The 16,440-nt window shown below is 63.2% G+C and overlaps 1 protein-coding gene across 4 annotated transcripts; it reads left to right on the forward strand.

The window, feature by feature from the left end:
• The first annotated feature begins 4,912 nt into the window (after positions 1-4,912).
• Rflna (refilin A) lies at positions 4,913-16,053 on the forward strand. 4 transcript variants are annotated; one of them, XM_078039349.1, is made up of 3 exons: positions 4,913-5,241; positions 13,878-13,987; positions 14,629-16,053. In XM_078039349.1, exons 1-3 carry the CDS (start codon positions 5,041-5,043, stop codon positions 14,936-14,938), a joined length of 621 nt encoding a protein of 206 aa, XP_077895475.1. In that variant the 5' UTR covers positions 4,913-5,040; the 3' UTR covers positions 14,939-16,053. The 4 variants fall into 4 exon arrangements, with proteins under 4 accessions (XP_077895475.1, XP_077895477.1, XP_077895479.1 ...); XM_078039351.1 differs by having other exon boundaries at positions 13,896-13,987; XM_078039353.1 differs by lacking the exon at positions 4,913-5,241 and adding an exon at positions 6,721-8,633 and having other exon boundaries at positions 13,896-13,987.
• Positions 16,054-16,440: the final 387 nt, after the last annotated feature.

Consider the following 16,440-nt stretch of genomic DNA (forward strand, 5'->3'; position numbering starts at 1 on the left):
TGGTCAGCAACCGTCTTCTACTGACCACCAGACTTCTCACGCCTCAGGTCGGCTGACTCTGTGGTCTCTGCTGAGAGGAGAAGCTGCTGGTCATCGTCCCTGTGACCAGCCGGCCCTCGCAGAGACCATGACTTGTCAGGCCACAGGCTATTAAGTCCCCTGGCATCAAGACACCTTTCCAGAGATCACAGATAAATCAGAAGGCACGAACACCCGTGGTGAGTGCCACCTCCACCACGTGACCACCCTTAGCTCGGCCAGGATGGCAGACCCCCGACGTGAGGCTCCCCAGGACCCCGCCAAAGGCCTCATCCTAAATCTAACCTGGGAAGCCACAAACCCGGGTCATCAATGCCCTGCGGGAGGCCTGGCTGGAACTCCAGCCCCAGCCCCTCGGGAAGGACAAAGCAGCCACCAGGTCTCTTAGAGGACAGGGAGCGCGGGACAGGGCCACGTGGAGCTGCAGGGGGCTGGGGCTTCACCCTGCAGGATGCTGCTGAAGGCACACGACCCTGGGTCCGAGGCAGGGGACACTGGCACTCACAGCAGCAGCTGCGGCCAGATCTTCTCACTTTCTTGTGCCACTTCCTGACCCCCACTTTCCACAGGGTCACTTGAAGAGGGCCAGGTGGCCCCTGGCTTGCACTATAGGGCAGGACGCTGGCAGCCAGGGCACCCAAACCTCATAATGGGCGTAAGCATGGCCCCTCGGCCCCCAGGACGACGTGCCTATATTGTCATGGAGAGGGTGCACGCCTTCCCTCTGACATGAAAGGGCCACCAGGGTCCCCTCTGTTTGCAAGGGGTGCGGAAACACAGGAGACCCACGTGACCTCTCCCAGGACAGACGGACAATGGCAAGGAGGCATTGTGTGCTTGAGCCTCGGTGAGGAAGAAAGCTGCTGTCAAGGACATTATTGGGAAAGCTGGGGACATGTGACACAGACCCGGGTCACGTGACCACCAGGCTCCCTCCGTCTAGTGGGCTGTGCTGGGTCCAGGGAGGCTCTGCTGAAGGACTCGGGGGCCACGATGTCCACAGCTAACTTTAAACAGTTCCGCAACAGCAGGCAAATGGCAAAACAGGGCGCCCATGCCCACGCACACACACGCCTGTGCCCGCGTATGCACACACGCCTGTACGCACACACGCCCGTGCCCACGCACGCACACAGGGGGAGCGGGATGCGTCAGCACGGTTATAACTGATTCTTGGGGCAGAAGCGCCTTGGGTTTCTCGATCTTCCCCTCCAACCCAAGTTCGGGGTCCCCTCTTCCCCAAGGACACCCCGCTGGCTGGAGGCCCACCCGGCCGCGGCAGGCAGCCTTCTGATGGGAAGAACTGCGACTTTACGACACTCGGTCACCGACTGGGTCCCTGCCCTGGCTTAATTAAGCCCACCGAGGACATAAATGGGGTTTTGTTCATGTGGCTGGAGGGACCCGCAGAAAGGGCCTTTTCAGCTCAGGTCCTGAAAGCCCTAGAGTGTGAAGCAGCGAGGGGCGGGGCCGGCTGTGCCGCCAGGTCTGGGAGGAGGGGCAGCGGGGACCTCAGGTCCAGACTCCGGGGGGCCGCTGGGTTCTCTTCACTCCTTTTGCTTTTCTCGCCCAGGGGCCAGGGTGAACGCTGAGGACCCAGGTCCCAGGGCGGGAGGCCGGCAAGCAGCCTGCCCCCTGTCCCAGTTGCCAGCTGCCCGGCAGAGACGGGCTGGTCTCAGGGACCGAGGACTAAAAATGGAGCCGCAAGTCACTGTTGAAGGCGCCTCCGGCCAGGAGCGCTGTGGCTCACAAGGCTGAGCAAGGGCACGTGGAGAGGTCCCTCCGGCAGGAGCAGCCACCAGGGGACACCCGATTCCCCGGGGCAGACAGGACATCTCCTGCTGGACACCAAGGCCAGGGCTCGTGGGGACACAGTCCCCAAATTGTGGCTGAGCAGTTATGGGACCTTGATGGGACGCTCTGGTGGCCGTAAGGGCTGGTGGGAAAAGCCAGCCGTCCCTGTCTGCTCCACCTTCAAGTCCTCCTGGAGGCCACTTTCCAACACCAAGTCAAGTCCCTGCATGTCCCTCTGAATCCCTTGGGTATAGACAGCGCCCGGAGCCTCCACCCACAAGAGAGGGATTATCCTGTACGGTCCAGTAACTGCCGAGCAGGGGGTGCACAGCCCAGCCCTGCCCAGTGGCCCCCACACGGTAGGCAGGGATGAGGAGAGGCCCAGAGAGGTCACAGGCCACGTGGGCAGGGTCCTTGCTTTCAACTCAGCCTTGGCTCTTTGGCCTCCTCCCCAGTGGGCCTCCTCCCTGCAGAGGTTTCTCTGCAGGTAAACGGAAGGCCTTTTGACCAGGACCTGCCCTGACATCCCCCGCCCCAGCCTGGCGCTCCTAGCTGTGTGACCTTAGGCAAGGCACTCAATCTCTCTGAGGGTTGGGGCTCCATCTGCTTTTACAAATAAAACTCACAGGCAGGCTTCAGGGTCAGGGTGGTCAGCTGGGTTCAGGGGAAGTGATGTGAGCTCAGAGACCTTTGTAGGCTGTGTGGGAACGCCAGCCCTCCCCCCACGACAGCCCTCAGGGCCACCGAGAAACAAGGGGCTTCCCCTTCCCATACCCTCTCCTCCACCTGCTCGGGCTCCTTCTCCTCTCAGCCCCGCTCCCCCGACCTCACCCGGGAAATCCCCGGGGCTGGGGTGCTGGGCGTGGTTTGGGGATGATCTCTTTTTCTTTTTTCCTACTTGGTGCTTGTGACAACAGGTGACATCTCCCTTCCCGCGGGTGTGCGGCACAGGGGTCTCTTTCTCTCCAGCAAGAGACATGCCCTCCAGGACCCTGTCAGGGGTACCCCACGCCCCTCTTTAATAACAATCTTCCCTCTTGGGTCAATTTTTGTGTCTCCTAACACTCCTCTCTCAGTCCCACGTTGCAAGTGGTCACCGTTCCCAGCGGTCAGGTCATTCCGGAGTCTGCAGGTGCCGCCCGGCAGGTGAGGCCCAAAGTCCTCCGTCAGCCCCAGGCCTCCCCCTGGGCTGCTCCTCCAGCCCCTCCAGCACCTGTGTGGGCTGCTCCTCCAGCCCCTCCAGCACCTGTGCGGCTTGGCGCTCAGATCTTGAGAGACCCCCGTCCCTGTGGCCTCACACTGCCGAGGTTCCGTCCCCCCAGGCCCCCACCATGGTCCTCTGAGAGCGCCACGAGCCTCCCACCCCCGGCTAGCCCCAGGCACAAGCGAATTTATGGAAATTTCGGCCTTTTCTCCCCCTTTGACATTTGCAGACCGTCCAGCAACTGGGGAAAGAGAAGCGTCTACAGTGTTGGCTGTCAATCACTGCAGCCCCGGCCTGCAGCGGGCATCCCCATAGGTCAGAGGTCACCGTCACTCAAGTCACCCTGTGCGCTGCCAACCAGGCGTCTGGCGTTTGAGGCGCGGTCCTGCCTCTCCCACCAGGGGTGGGTGCCCCACACACGGCACTCCCACGAGGCAGCCCTCGCAGGGGGAGCGGCGTGTGGACCACCGGGAGCCCCAAGCAGGCGCAGTCACCAGGGCGCTCCTGGTAGGTGGACGACCCTGCCAGGTGTGCATACCTGAGCAAGAAAGGCACTGCCCGGGGGCCAGAGAGCACCGTGGGGACCACAGGGCCTCACCACAGAGAGTTGGAAGTCAAAAGGAACGAGGACCCTCGGGGACAGACAGATGTCCGCATGCTAACTGCAGGTGGGAAGACCTGGCCATGGCCTCACCCTCACCCTGCCTTGGGGACTGTTGCTGCTGGAAGGGTCCTTGTCCACTGTCCCACAGTAGGGAGTTACCAATTCTAGGGAAGACTTGTCTGACAGAGCCAGCCCCCCTCCCACCCCCCTGGCCCCTGAGGGCATCCGCTCTCTCTGCTGCAGGGCCTGACCAGCAGTTTCCTGCCCCTGGAAGGTCCTCTCTGCTTGGCTGCTCAAGTGCCATATTGAAGTGTCACCTCCAACAAGCCTTCCCTGAACCCCCGGCAGGAAACTGTCCCTCTGATTAATCTTCCGAGCAGCGCCTTCGGTAAACCCCTGACCTCTGATTCCTGGTGTGTCAGACTGGGTGCTCCATGAGGGCAGGGCCCAGTGGACTGAGACCTGTCCCCAGATTTGGCCAGGCCTGGGGAGACATGGGGGAATGGAACTGATGTGACAGCCCACACTTCTGTCCCCCTCCTCTACACTCTGTGCCACAATAGTGATCTCCCTCCTCCCCCAACCTCTACTTGTTAAAGCCATCTGCAGCCTCCTGCCGGCCCCCCCACACACAGGCTGGACCCTCTGGGCAGGGACAGGGAGGGGAGGGGCCTGCCAGGACCCCCGCCAGCCATCTGTTAGGGAAAAAAGAGGACAGGGAAGTGTCATACTCTTGAGCACAGAAGGAAGGGGCCACATCAGCAACACCCTTGTCAGTAAGGGTGCTTGGAGAAGAGATGCATGAGCGGCCAGGGCAGCCGTGGGCGGAGGCTTCCAGCCGGTGTGCCCAACCTCGGGGGTCCTCCCGCTTCCAGCCCAAGGCCCAGGGGTTTGCCTCCGTGTCCAGACGACCCGAAGCACCAGTTAGGGGCGGTGGGCAGCTAGGTGTGGGGAGGAGAGGAGCTCGGAACAGGTCTCCTCCGAGGATGCGTGTCCACCCCTGTGAATTGCAGATCCTCCAAAATGGAGAAGCTCCTGCGGATCTGTCACTGGACTTCGGGGGAGACGGGCGACCCCGAGGGGCCCCGTGGGGCTCCAGCCCCAGCCTCGCCTTCCGCTGGACGCCCGGGACCCCCAGGTCGGCGCTGGCGCCGCGGGTGCCGGCGGCCCGGAGGCGCGGTCGGGGAGGCCAGCGCGGCCGGGGCGGGGCGAGGCGGGCGGAGGCGGCGCCTAGAAAAGGCGGCGCGGGCCGGTGCGGGCGGCGGGCGGCGGGGCAGGGCCGGCGGGAGCGCGGCCAGGCGAGGCCGGGGCGCGGCAGCGCGGGCCGCGGGGCGCCAGGCCTGAGCCGGGCGCGCTGGAGGAGCCCGAGGAGCCGCGGCCCGCGCCCCGCGCCCCGGACATGGTGGGCCACCTGCATCTGCGGGGCATGGAGGGCAGCCCGAGGGAGCAGAGCCACGAGGGCCTGCTGGACAGCCCCGACTCCGGGCTGCCCCCCAGCCCCAGCCCCAGCCCGCCCTTCTACGCGCTGGCGCCCGGCATCCTCGACGCCCGCGCGGGGGGCGCCTCCTCGGAGCCCCCCGGAGCCAGCGAGGCCGGAGCGGTAAGGACGCGCCCTCGCGCCGGGTGGGCGAGGGGGCGGGACCGGCTTCCTCCCTCCCAAGCGCAGTGCCTGGCCGCTGCCCAGCGCCGCAGGTGGGGACAGGGGCCCGGGTGGGGTGATCCAGCCTGACCCCAGACCTGCTCCCTCGCGGGCCTCCCTCCAACGTCAGGGGAAAGGGTCCCGAAGTTGGCAGCCTGGGATGGGCTCAGCCGGACGCCCAGGATGCAGAACATCCCTGCCCCTGCCTGGGCTCCCTGTGGACCGGGCAGTGCCAGCGCGAACCTTTTTTTTCTAACCAAACCCAGACAGAAACCCTCCTTCCCGGGAGGCTGAGGTGTTGACGTGGAGCTGGGGCCCCCGGGGGTAGGCTGGAGCCCCAGGTCGGCAGGCCCAGGTCCGGCTCCTGCCAGACCCAGCTTAGCTTCCCGCCGGGCCAGTAGGGACCCAGCTTGGCGGCTGGACCCAAACTGGATTGCTGGGACATTGCGGGCAGAGCCGGCAGAGCAGGCACCAACACAACTTGAGAAAATGGCCAGCCAAAGGGAGGGGAGGTTGCTGCCAGTCCAGTGCTCAGGGGTGCCATCTGTCACCTCCAACCTCTGTTCGGCAGGGTGGGTAGTAGCACCGCTCCACTCTGCTGGCCCGGAATGCTGACCTGGTACCCCACCAGGCCTCTCCCTGGCAGCGGGCACTTCACTGGCCTCTCTTGCTCTTTCGCTGAGTGGCCCCCAAGGGGGGTCTTTAAAGTAGACTCAGCCCCCCCGCCCACTCCCAGGCATCCTGGTTGCACTGATGTAGGGCACAGCTCCCACAGTGGGATTTTAAAAATCCCTCCAGTGACTTCAATGTGCTCACCGTTTGGGAACCAGAGTCGTGCAGTGAACTTGAACTTTGTCCTGTCTTTGTGGGGGCTGGGGTAGAAGGGGCACTGGGGATCTCCCGGAGTTGATGAAGGGATGGGGCTCTTTGCAGGGAGCTCGGTCTTGCTGTCCCACGGGCCACTGTCCCACAGTCCCGCTTCAGCCTTGGCACATCACTCAGCGGGGATTCGGGCTGCATGTGTGGGGATAAGTCCCTGTGGTGTCTTCCATGAGGAGGGGACAGAGGTGGGCCTTCTCCGTGATGCCTGGTGTGACCCAGGCACCCTCTCCCCAGGGCCTTCTGCTCCCTCTGCCTTCCAGGCCCAGCCCACGGGCTTGCTTGCCTGGCCGTTCTGTTGGATTCTATTTTTTCCTTTTCTTGCTAAACCAGATGCCAGGTGTGGAGCGGCACTGCCCTGGTCTTTTGACTGCAAATTAAAGCCTGGGGCCCCTTCTGTACCAATAATGAACCCTAGCAATTGGGCAGCCCTTGCTCCAGGCCAGGTGCTGTCCCCAACCCTGGACCTGCATCATCTCCGGAACCTTCTCAGCATTCCTGGGAGTGGACTCACTCCTTTTGTTCCCGTTTTTCCAGAGGGGACCCTGAGGCACAGAAAAAGTGAGAAACTTGCAGAACTTCACAGAAGGCTGTGCTGGGCTGGAGCCACCCGGGAGCCTGACTTCAGGGTCCACCCCTGTGCCTCGAGGTCCCCCTGCCTTTAAAAGGTGTAGCTAATTAATTACCTCTTAAAATTTCTCAATAGAAAGACCAATGCACCTACAGGTTTGAGAAGTTGCATTTAATAAAAAGAGAGGAAGTGGTTGCCATGGGCAACCCCCTCAGCCTCGGAGCGCCCCAGCAGATGTGGCCCCACCCACCACCCTGTGCCCAACCATGGGGCCCCCACCTCCTGGTCACTGGAGTTGCTGATCGGGTGCTCAGTAGCACCCCGCTCGCTGGTGGCTCCCAGGCCCTCCCAGGCGCAGATGTGGGCAGACTATGTGTTGCCGGGTTCCCCCTGAGGAGGAAGGCACTGAGACCGCCCTGTGTCCCTGTGAACTGTGTGTCCCTGTGAACTGTCCCAGGTGCCCAGGGAGGAGGTGGTGAGCCGGCCAGGTTCCTCCGCATCTCCTGGACCCTGGGCTGACATCTGGTTACCGGCACTGCCTGCCTGATCCAAGCTGGTGGCCCACACCCTGGACAGGGGAGCTGCTGTCCTGGCCACTAAGGTCCTCAGCAGCTGGTCCACTGCTTCAAAAAGGTGCTGGACGCGCCTGTTAAAGTTGACAGAGCTTCATTTCACCAGTTTTCCCACTCTGTTCCTTTGTTTGTTTTCTGGTACCAGGGACTGACCCAGGGGCACCTGACCACCGAGCCACACCTCTGACCTTTATATATTTTATTCAGAGACAGGGTCTCGCTTGGTTGCTTAGGGCCTGGATAAGTTGCTGAGGCTGGCTTTGAACTCACGATCCTCCTGCCTTAGCCTCCTGAGCCCCTGGGATGACAGGCACTACCTTGCCCTGCCCCTACATTGTTTTGATAAGCTGGACTTGCCCTCTGGACAGTCCCCTGCTGATCCAGAGCTTCCAGATTGTCCCCAGGACATAGATGGCATTAGGGACCAGGCTGGGGATAAGGGGCTCCTTCCCTCGTAGAGTACATTTTTCTGCTCATGCTGGGAGCACAGATGGGCACCTTCCTGATGACTCCCAAACCAGAGACCTGGGGCCAGTCCTGTGTCCCACCAGCACCTCAGTGAGCCCTGCAAGGCTCGGGGACATGGCAGTGCACAGGCATTCGAGGTCTCTGCCCTCAGGAACTGGCCTTCTACGCGGGGTCAGGTGGAGTGACTTGCATCCCTGTGACAGAAACTGGGTCAGGTGCCACAGTTTGGGCAGGCGGCCAGGGCAGGGACACTTGACTAAACTCCACAGTGGGTTGGGACGGGACTGGAGTGCGTCTCGGTGCAGGACAATGGCCAGGAGGCCGGGCGGCTGGAGCTGAGCTTCAGGGGGTGGGAGACCTCCAGGTTGAGCCGAGGCTGAAATCAAAACCCCCGCAGGTCACTTTGTGCGGTGACTGTTCTCTTTTAAAAAGTATCAGCAGCCCCCACCCCTGGGGGGCGCTGGTGCAGGGCACCTGGGGCTGAGCACTGCGTGCCCAGGACACAGAGCTGGACCCAGGGTGTCTACCAGCTGCGTTTGGATTACTGATGTCCAGCCGGCCAGGCATGGGGCACAGCACCCACAGACAGGTGCTGGAATCCCAGACGGAGTGAGCGTCCCTGTCCTCCCCACCTGCTGCGACCTGCCTGCAGAGCTCCGGGCGCCAGGCTGGCTGAGGAGCTGGGAGGACCGTGGGGCCGATGCCCGTCTCCCCACATCCACGCGAGCACTTTGGGAATTGGCCCGTCTTGTCTTACCGTCCTCGGGGAGTCTGCAGGTGGCGCTTGGGATCTGGCCTTGAGCTCTCTGGGGTGCACAGCTTCCCCGAGGCAGCCAAGCACCGACACACCCTGGAGGTGACAGGTGAGCTGTGACCCCCTCTCCGACTCGGAGGTGAGAGTCCTTTCACCTTGGGTTCCTCCGGCTGCTGGTGGCCTGGTGTCACCGGGTGCTCCTGTGCACACGGCGTTCTTTCCCAACCCTCTCTCCTCAGGGGTACACTGAGGGTTCCCCAGAGGACGAGGCGTTGGCTGTCCCCATCCCCGCCATAGAGAGCGACCTGTGGGTCAGACTAGGGGGAAAGCTGGCGGGGCTGGCGCCCTCCCCACCCTTGAAGATCTCTCAGCCATCACTTGGAGCCTGGCTGTCACACTCAGGACCCCTGGGTCCCCTCATCCATCCATTTGTGGCCTGCGATGGCCAGGCCAGGCGTGACAAGAGAGGCCGAGGGAACGGGGGTCAGGGCCGGGTGGGAGGTCAGAGGTGCCAGTGAGCTCTGCCTCCCTGTGACCAAGAGGCCTGACCAGGACAGAGCAGAGGAGGAAACGTTGATCCGGGCTCACGGTGTCAGAGGCTCTGTCCATGGTGGACAGCTCCACTGCTGTGGCCTGGGTGAGGCAGGACATCGTGGTGGGGGTGGGGGGAGCAGCTCAGGACGTGGCACCAGGAAGCAGGGAGAGCTGTGCTCACCAGGGACAGAACATGAGATCCACAGGCACCTGCAGTGACCCCTTCCTCCAGCCACACCCTGCCTGCCCACAGGTACTGCCCAGGTAGCCGTACCAGAGGGACACCCACGGATTAGGTTAAGGCTCCCACCCCCCGGTCATGTCACCTCTGAACATTCTTGCCCTGTCTCACAACGAGCCTTGGGGGGGGGGTCACCTCACATCTAAACCAAAACAGGATGGCCCATGAGTGGACAAATGAATGCAGATGGGAAGACAGATAAAGGGATGGATGGGTGGATAGATGGGTGAGCAGATGAATGGACAGATAGAATGGACAGATTAACAGGTGAATGGACAGATGGGTGGGTGGGTGGATGGATGGATGGACGAATGGACGGGTGGATGGATGGGTGGACGGGTGGATAGGTGGGTGGATAGGTGGATGGATGGGTGGGTGGATGGATGGATGGATGGATGGACAAATGGATGCATGGGTGGGTGGATAGATGGATAGTGGGTGGATGATTGGGTGGGTGGGTGGATGGATGGACAGGTGGATAGGAAAACTAAGACGACAGGAATCAGCTTGCCCTGTGGCCCCAGTAGGCTCACAGGGGGGTCCTGGCCAGCGCAGGTGTTGGAGCCTGCTCAGGGGGAAGAGAACCAGGTGTATTGGACCCAGGTGGGAGGAGCCATTTGCAGGAAGGGACACTGTGAAGACGGAGGGGAGGAGAACGGACACTGACGCCTCCTTTCAGCTTCTTCTCCGGGGAACTGGCGTCCTTCAGGAGGTCAGCCGCGTCCCTGACCGTCCAGCTCCCTGCAGCAGGCTCTCCTGTCTGAAGCTCGGTTTTATCGGTGGCTTTAGTGTGAAAAGAAGACCGACAGGTCACACCTTGTGGGTGCCCTGGGACGAGGATGTGGGCAGGAGCCACTGTCATGGGAACGATGTCACTGACAGGGCCTGGCCTGACTCTCCGGGCAGGTGTGGTCAGTCCTCCCGGCCTCCTGGCTGGGGGTGATCCCTGAACCAGCGACACATCTGGGCCGTATCTGAACCGCAGGGTGCTGAGGTGCCACCGTTCCCCTTGGTGGCAGCAGGTGACGCGCACTTTCTTTGGTGCGGGAAATGGCTGTGGTCTTGCAGCCGCCCGGCCACTCCCTTACCTCTGGAAATGGCCCTGCTCTGAGTCTTCAGGGAGACTCCGCCCAAGCCCTTTGACCCAGAAGGTGACCCTGGGGCCCTGGGCTGGTGGCCCACCTCTGGCCGCAGACCCTGCGGGTGCCCATCCTGCTGCCCCAGCTGCTGCCACAGAGTGCCCCATGCTCATGGCTCCCGAGGCCACCAGGTCTGACTCGGGCGGCAGGGCCAAGCTCCTGAGGGCTGCAATGGAGCAGGTGTCCCACGCATGTCCTGGCTCCTAGTGGCCGCTGGCCATCCTTGGCCTGTAGGTGCACCAAGCCTGTCTCTAAATAAAATTCAAGAAATAGGGCTGGGGACGCGGCTCAGGGGTTACCCCACCCCCCAAAACAAATACCTTTCACAGCATGCCAAGCATGTCACCGTTGATCCCTGCAGCCACGAAGCCATCCTGCCTGAGCAAGGCCACTCGAGCCCTTGCCGAGGCTGCATGTGGCTTGGGTGAGGCCAGGACCTCTGGCCAGGCAGGGCTGTCATTTTGTGGCCTAGTCATGTCCCCTGCTGGCTGTGGCCCACGGCCTGGGCACAGCGGCTGGGCTAAAGCTCCACAGCCCTGCGTGTGCTTGGACTCCCAGCCACCTGCGCTCTTGTCCTGGGCTGCGGGAGGGTACCCAAGTCACCAGGCCAGGGCACTGGCCTTCAGCCATGTCCCTGGGGCCCGCTCCCTTTCTGACCTCCCTGGGGCCTCACACTCTCCTGGTGCCCAGCGGGAGGGCAGGCCTGGCTGGCCCAGCCTGGAGCAGGCAGCTGGGACCAGGGTCTCAGCCAGCTGCAGGGGTCCCTTCAGGGGACAGTGGGGGTGGAGGCAGGAAGGTGGCACTGGGGGAGGGGAGAGGGGCCAGCATCTGGCTGCTGGCCATTTGTTCCTCCCTGTCCCTGCACCCAGTGCTGCCCTGGGATGCAGACCCACCAGGGAGCTGGCCAGTCTGGGCCCCATGCCTCTCGCACAGCCCCTCAGTGCCACTGTGGGTCCTCACGATGGCACTGCCTCCCGTCGTGAATGACCAAGCCCCGCTCAGTGGGTGACAGCCAAGGAGCTCAGCAGATTCTCTTCAGGACAGAATAACCTGGCTGCGGACAGGGCGCCTGGGCAGGGGCCGGGCTGGGCCTGTCCAGGAGCTTTAGTGCCACAGCCAGGGAGCAGGGCCCAGCAGGCAGCCCGGGGGTGCGTCCCCACCCTGTGTGGGCCCAACTCCACGCTCCAAGGGACCGTGACCATCCCTGAGGGGTGTCCTGTCCTGTTGGGGCCTCAGTGTGCCTTCCTGGTCCACTCTGCCTGCTGGCCGGGCGGGTCCAGGGGCCCAGCTGATGGGCCGCTCAACGCACACTCCCCCGAGGCCCCGTGTCTGCCCTTCTCCTCTTGGGGACGGTCCCTGGAGTCCTGAGCGAGGACTTCGGGAGCCGTCTGGCCAGCCGGGCCCCCAGCCTGCGCCCGGTTTTCACCGGCTTCTCGTATCTTGATGGCAGCCTCCGGTGTGGGCAGGTCCCAGATGTTTTTCCAGCGGGGCCCCTTGGAAGGCGGCGCTCAGAGCTCGGCCCCGGGCCCAGCCTGTGAATCGAGCCTTGTCTGCCGGCCTGGCAGCCGGTGGGGGAGACCCGGCCGGCGGGAGGTGGCTGTCCTCACCCAGCCTGCTGCAGCCGCACCAGAGGCACCAGAGGCTTGGGAACGGCCGGTCGCAGCTGACCATGGTGTGACCGTCTGTGGGGGAATCCGCAGCGAGGCCCAGGGAGCCGTGGCTCCGCCTGCACCTCCAACGCCTCTGAACCCCGTTCACGCCCCATGCCAGCCTGGCCCCTGCCCCTCTTCTGGGGCCACATGGGACCACCACACAGGCCCCGGCACGCAGCAGGTGCCCAGCGAGTTTGTGCAATGCCCCGCAGCGGGGAGGCCATGGCTCCCACCTTATAGCCGTGGCTGGGCCCTGACTTAATGGGAGCCGTGGTGACCCGTCGGCCTCTATAGCCCCGGGGTGGGCACTAGTCAGGAAGGCAGAAGCCTGGAGGAACAGGGTGCCCGTGGCCTGGTGTCCCCTCTTCATGCAGGGATGGTGTCTTGTCTTTACCCTGTGCTGGACACTGCCCGTGTGGGAAAGAGATGCCACTCCCTGCCCGTGGGGGCGGCCATGGGGTGTGGGGGGGCAGACTGCAGCAAACCCAGGACTAAGTGCATGTAAACCTGGCCCTGGCTGGCTTGTGACAGGGGCAGGCGCGGGCAGTGGCCGCTGTGGCAGTGTCCCCCGTGTCTGTAGCATGCCGCGCCCAGGGCCGAGAGGCTGCTTGCTAGTGGGCTTGTGGCTGACCCGTCCTGGGGCAAGAGAGTTTCCTCCCCCGGAAGGTTCTTCCCACACCAAGGGCAGGGGACAGCCAGTCCCCAGGGGCCAGCTGTCATAAGGAGGACCAACTCTGCTGAGTCCACACTCCCGGGCTCCCATGCGATGAGGTGAGGCCAGTCGCAGCTGACCATGGTGTCACTGATCCATAAAAGTGGGAACGAGGCAGCGTCATGGAGGACTCCCAGCAACGAATGGACAGGGTTCTTGGGGAACAGTGTGGGAGGGGAAAGGAGGCCCTGAGTCTGAGTCTGGTGAAGACCCCTTCAAGTGGAAAGAACAGGGAAGGAGACAGTTTGGCTTCATGTTGGGCGGCAGGCACAGGGTCTATATTTTAAGAATCAATTTGGGGCAGGATGTGCAGCTTCGGGCATGGTTTGATCCAGGCAACCACACATGTGGGCAAGACTAAATATTTCACCGTCTTTGATTTCAGTTCTTCTTGGTGTTGCTTCATTCTCCGATGGGGGCAAGTTGGTCATTCACCCTCTGTCTGCTTCATCACTTGGGGTCTTCTCTGGCAGAAAACCTAGGTAGCCCTCTCATTGGTCACACATGGGCCACTGGCCATGGCTAAAGCTAACCTGGTCCTGGGGAAGACACAGGCTCTTTCTGGGAGAGGTGGATGCTGGGTAGGCAAAACCAGGGCGTCACTGCCCAAGACTTCCCACTGGTCTCCTGTGCCTATCTGAGTGCTGGGGGATCCCCTGAGTCTTCCCCGGCAGAGGAAGCCCAGACACCTATTCAGTGGGGTCCCTACCCCTCTGGAGCCTGCTGCAGCCTCAGGTGGAACCAGGGACACTTGGTCTCCGAGGAACACTGTTCCCGGTCCTCATAGGGTGTCACCCACAGGGCGCCCAAGAGTTGTTGTTCCCGTCCTGCAGGCCTCTGAGCCTGGTACTGGGGCTTGCTGGGGCCTGGGTGGCAGTGTCCCCTTTCTGAGATGTCCAGGAATGGGGTGCAGGCTGAAGGGTAGGTCCAGGTGGGTGTGACTTCTCGACAGAGCCCACAATGCAGCTTCCAGACCAAGCCAGGCTGGAAGGGGTCAGGTGGCCAGACTGTGCCCAGCAGGGAGCTGAGGTCCAGCCACGGGGCTGTGCGGCCCCTGCCCATGAACCTCCCGCAGCCCTCTGCCCCCCTGCAGAACCCCCCGGCCCCCGAGATGAGGCCCCGGATGCTGCCGGTGTTCTTTGGGGAGAGCATCAAGGTGGACCCAGAGCCCACGCATGAAATCTGGTGAGTGGGTCACAGCCTGGTGGGGCAGGGGCGCTGGCCCTGGCCGGGGTGGGTCCAGGTCAGCCTGGGGTTTTGCAGGCCCCTCCCTCTGGGTGCTGCCCCCAGCCCATGGCCCCTCCTGGAGCCTGTGCTTCTGGCTCAATTCCAAGATGTCTAGAAGGGCAACTGGGGCTCGGGTCAGTCATGAGGCTGTCACTCCTCTGGGGGCCCCAGGGGACCTTCTGGGACATCTTTGATAAACTCATTGGAAGTTGTGCGAACACCTCGCTCAGTGCCCAGCAGGCCCCAGATTGGGTGTCTTCCTGCCTCCCTTCTTCCAGAGGCATGAGAGAGGGCAGGTCCCACCTTGCCCTGTAACCCTGAATACGACCCCTATTCAGGGACACTCCCCCATGACAACAGCTTTGTTGTCAAAACCAGTAAGTCCAGTGTCCTCGAATTCTATCCTCAGCCCCAATCACGCGGGTTCATGCCAGTCCAGGATCCACGCAGGCTCGTGTGTGGCGCTGGGTTGTCCCCTCCTGGGGCAGCCCCTCGGCGTGCCTGTGACCTTCTCCTGACCTCGGCCTGGCCGGTCCAGGGGTCCTTGGGTGGGGGACGCGGGGGCCGCCTCCTGGCTCACGCCTCCCTCCCGCCCCCAGCTGCAGCTCTGAGGTCCAGTTCTCCTCCGAGAGGCGCTTCCGCGACAAGGTGTTCTACGCGCCGGTGCCCACGGTCACGGCCTACAGCGAGACCATCGTGGCGGCGCCCAACTGCACGTGGCGCAGCTACCGCAGCCAGCTGACCCTGGAGCCACGCCCGCGCGCCCTGCGCTTCCGCAGCACCACCATCATCTTCCCCAAGCGCGCGCGCAGCTCCTTCCGCACCACCCTGCGCTGCAGCCTGGGCCGCGCGCGCCGCTCCTTCACTGCCAGCGTGCAGCTGCGGCTCTGCGCCCCGCCAGCGCCCTAGGCCGCCGGCAGCCCGCGCCCCGCACCGGCCCGGCCCGGGCCGCGACCCCTCCAGCCACGCAGGAGCACGTGGAGGCCCCTCCAGGGAGGGAGGGAGGGGCCACCTGGCTGTCCTTGCGGGGCACAGAGGTGTCCCTGGCCGCGCAGGCATCACTCTGGGGCTGTGTGAGGGCACATAGGTGCCACCCACGCCCGCCCCTCCCCTGGAGAGGGCGCTTTCCAACATGGGCCTCTCAGCGGTGCAGCCCAAGTGGCCAGTGGCCCTGAGACCAGAGGGCTGGGCCCAGCCCAGTACCAGCTCTGGAGGCCATTGAGCCGGAGGTAGCAGAGGCCAGCGCTAAGGCCGAGGCTGGTGCTGGTTCTGTGGGGCGGGGTGCCCTGGAGTGTGCCTTGAGCCGCTGCCATCCAGGGTCCTGTGGCTGCCAGTGTGGACAGTCCAGGGCCATGCCTGCCAAGGAGGCCTTTAGCCTCCACACCCTGAGCCTCACTGCAGGGAGACTCCTGCCAGCACCTGGCACACCACCAACGCCCTCAGCGCTGGGACTTTGGGACCTCAAAGCCATCTGCCAGGTGCCAGGGGGAGGCTTCAAGCTCCTGGGAACGTCCTGAGCCCTACCCAGGCCAGTCTGGACTCCAGGCTGGAGCGTTGCTGTCTGCTTAAGGAGAAACTGTGGGCCTTGTCCATTCCTGGCGAGGCTCCAGCTGACCACGTGATTCTGAAAGCCAGGAGCCCAGCCATGCGTGTTCTGCTCCGGCTCCCTGGGATGCCTCAGGTGGCATGGGACCACGCCTGGGTCACTGAGCCCATATCCCAGAGGCCCCTGCTGTGGTCACTGAGATGTCCCCCTGAACCTTCCTCCCCCAGACCTGAAGGCACCCAGTGGCTGGGCGGCTGGCTGGCTGCTGCTCCCCTGGGAACCCCCAGGAGTGGAGGGGAAGGGCCTCTGGGGCTGCAGCATCCCCCCCTCCAGGAGCCAGGAGGGGCACCTGGAGGCAAGCCAAGCGACCGATGTATTTTTATATATCTATGCAGACAGCGTGTCCCAAGGTACCTCCCTGATTGACAGATAACTTAAGAAGTCAATTGATCATCGGAATAAAACGTGCAAACCCCAAGGGGCTTCCTCTACTGTGTCTGAGACCCTCCGGCACCGCTGGGGTAGGGAAGGGGAAGCCAGGTGTCCCTGGGTCAACTCTCCCCTGGCCCCACCCAGTTTCTCGGGGACCATACTCCCGGGGGGGCAGGAAGCAAGTTCACCCCTATCCTGCTGACAGCCAGCTTCAGTGTCACCCCCAACAGATGCAGAGGCCAGGTCCCAGGTGAGGGTCTAGCTCCAATCTTGGGCATCACACCCACCGTCATAGAGGGGGCTCCAGACAACCCCCCAGCCCCGCTCCAGACCTGAGGTTCCCTACCGTCCATGTGGAGCAGGAATCTCATTTCTGCCAACTTCCCAATGTCCTAGAATACGGTGACATTTGCCCACAGCTGTCCTCTATGAA

The sequence above is a fragment of the Ictidomys tridecemlineatus genome, chromosome 2 (assembly GCF_052094955.1).
Source record: "Ictidomys tridecemlineatus isolate mIctTri1 chromosome 2, mIctTri1.hap1, whole genome shotgun sequence".
Taxonomy (NCBI): domain Eukaryota; kingdom Metazoa; phylum Chordata; class Mammalia; order Rodentia; family Sciuridae; genus Ictidomys; species Ictidomys tridecemlineatus.

What these genes read in the sequence shown, in the direction of transcription:
- Rflna (XM_078039349.1), top strand. Translation starts at nt 5,041, where the DNA reads ATGGTGGGCCACCTGCATCTGCGGGGCATGGAGGGCAGCCCGAGGGAG. An exon ending in GAGCCAGCGAGGCCGGAGCG is followed by an intron (nt 5,242 to 13,877) that starts GTAAGGACGCGC and finishes AACCTCCCGCAG; the next exon opens with CCCTCTGCCCCCCTGCAGAA. An exon ending in GAGCCCACGCATGAAATCTG is followed by an intron (nt 13,988 to 14,628) that starts GTGAGTGGGTCA and finishes TCCCGCCCCCAG; the next exon opens with CTGCAGCTCTGAGGTCCAGT.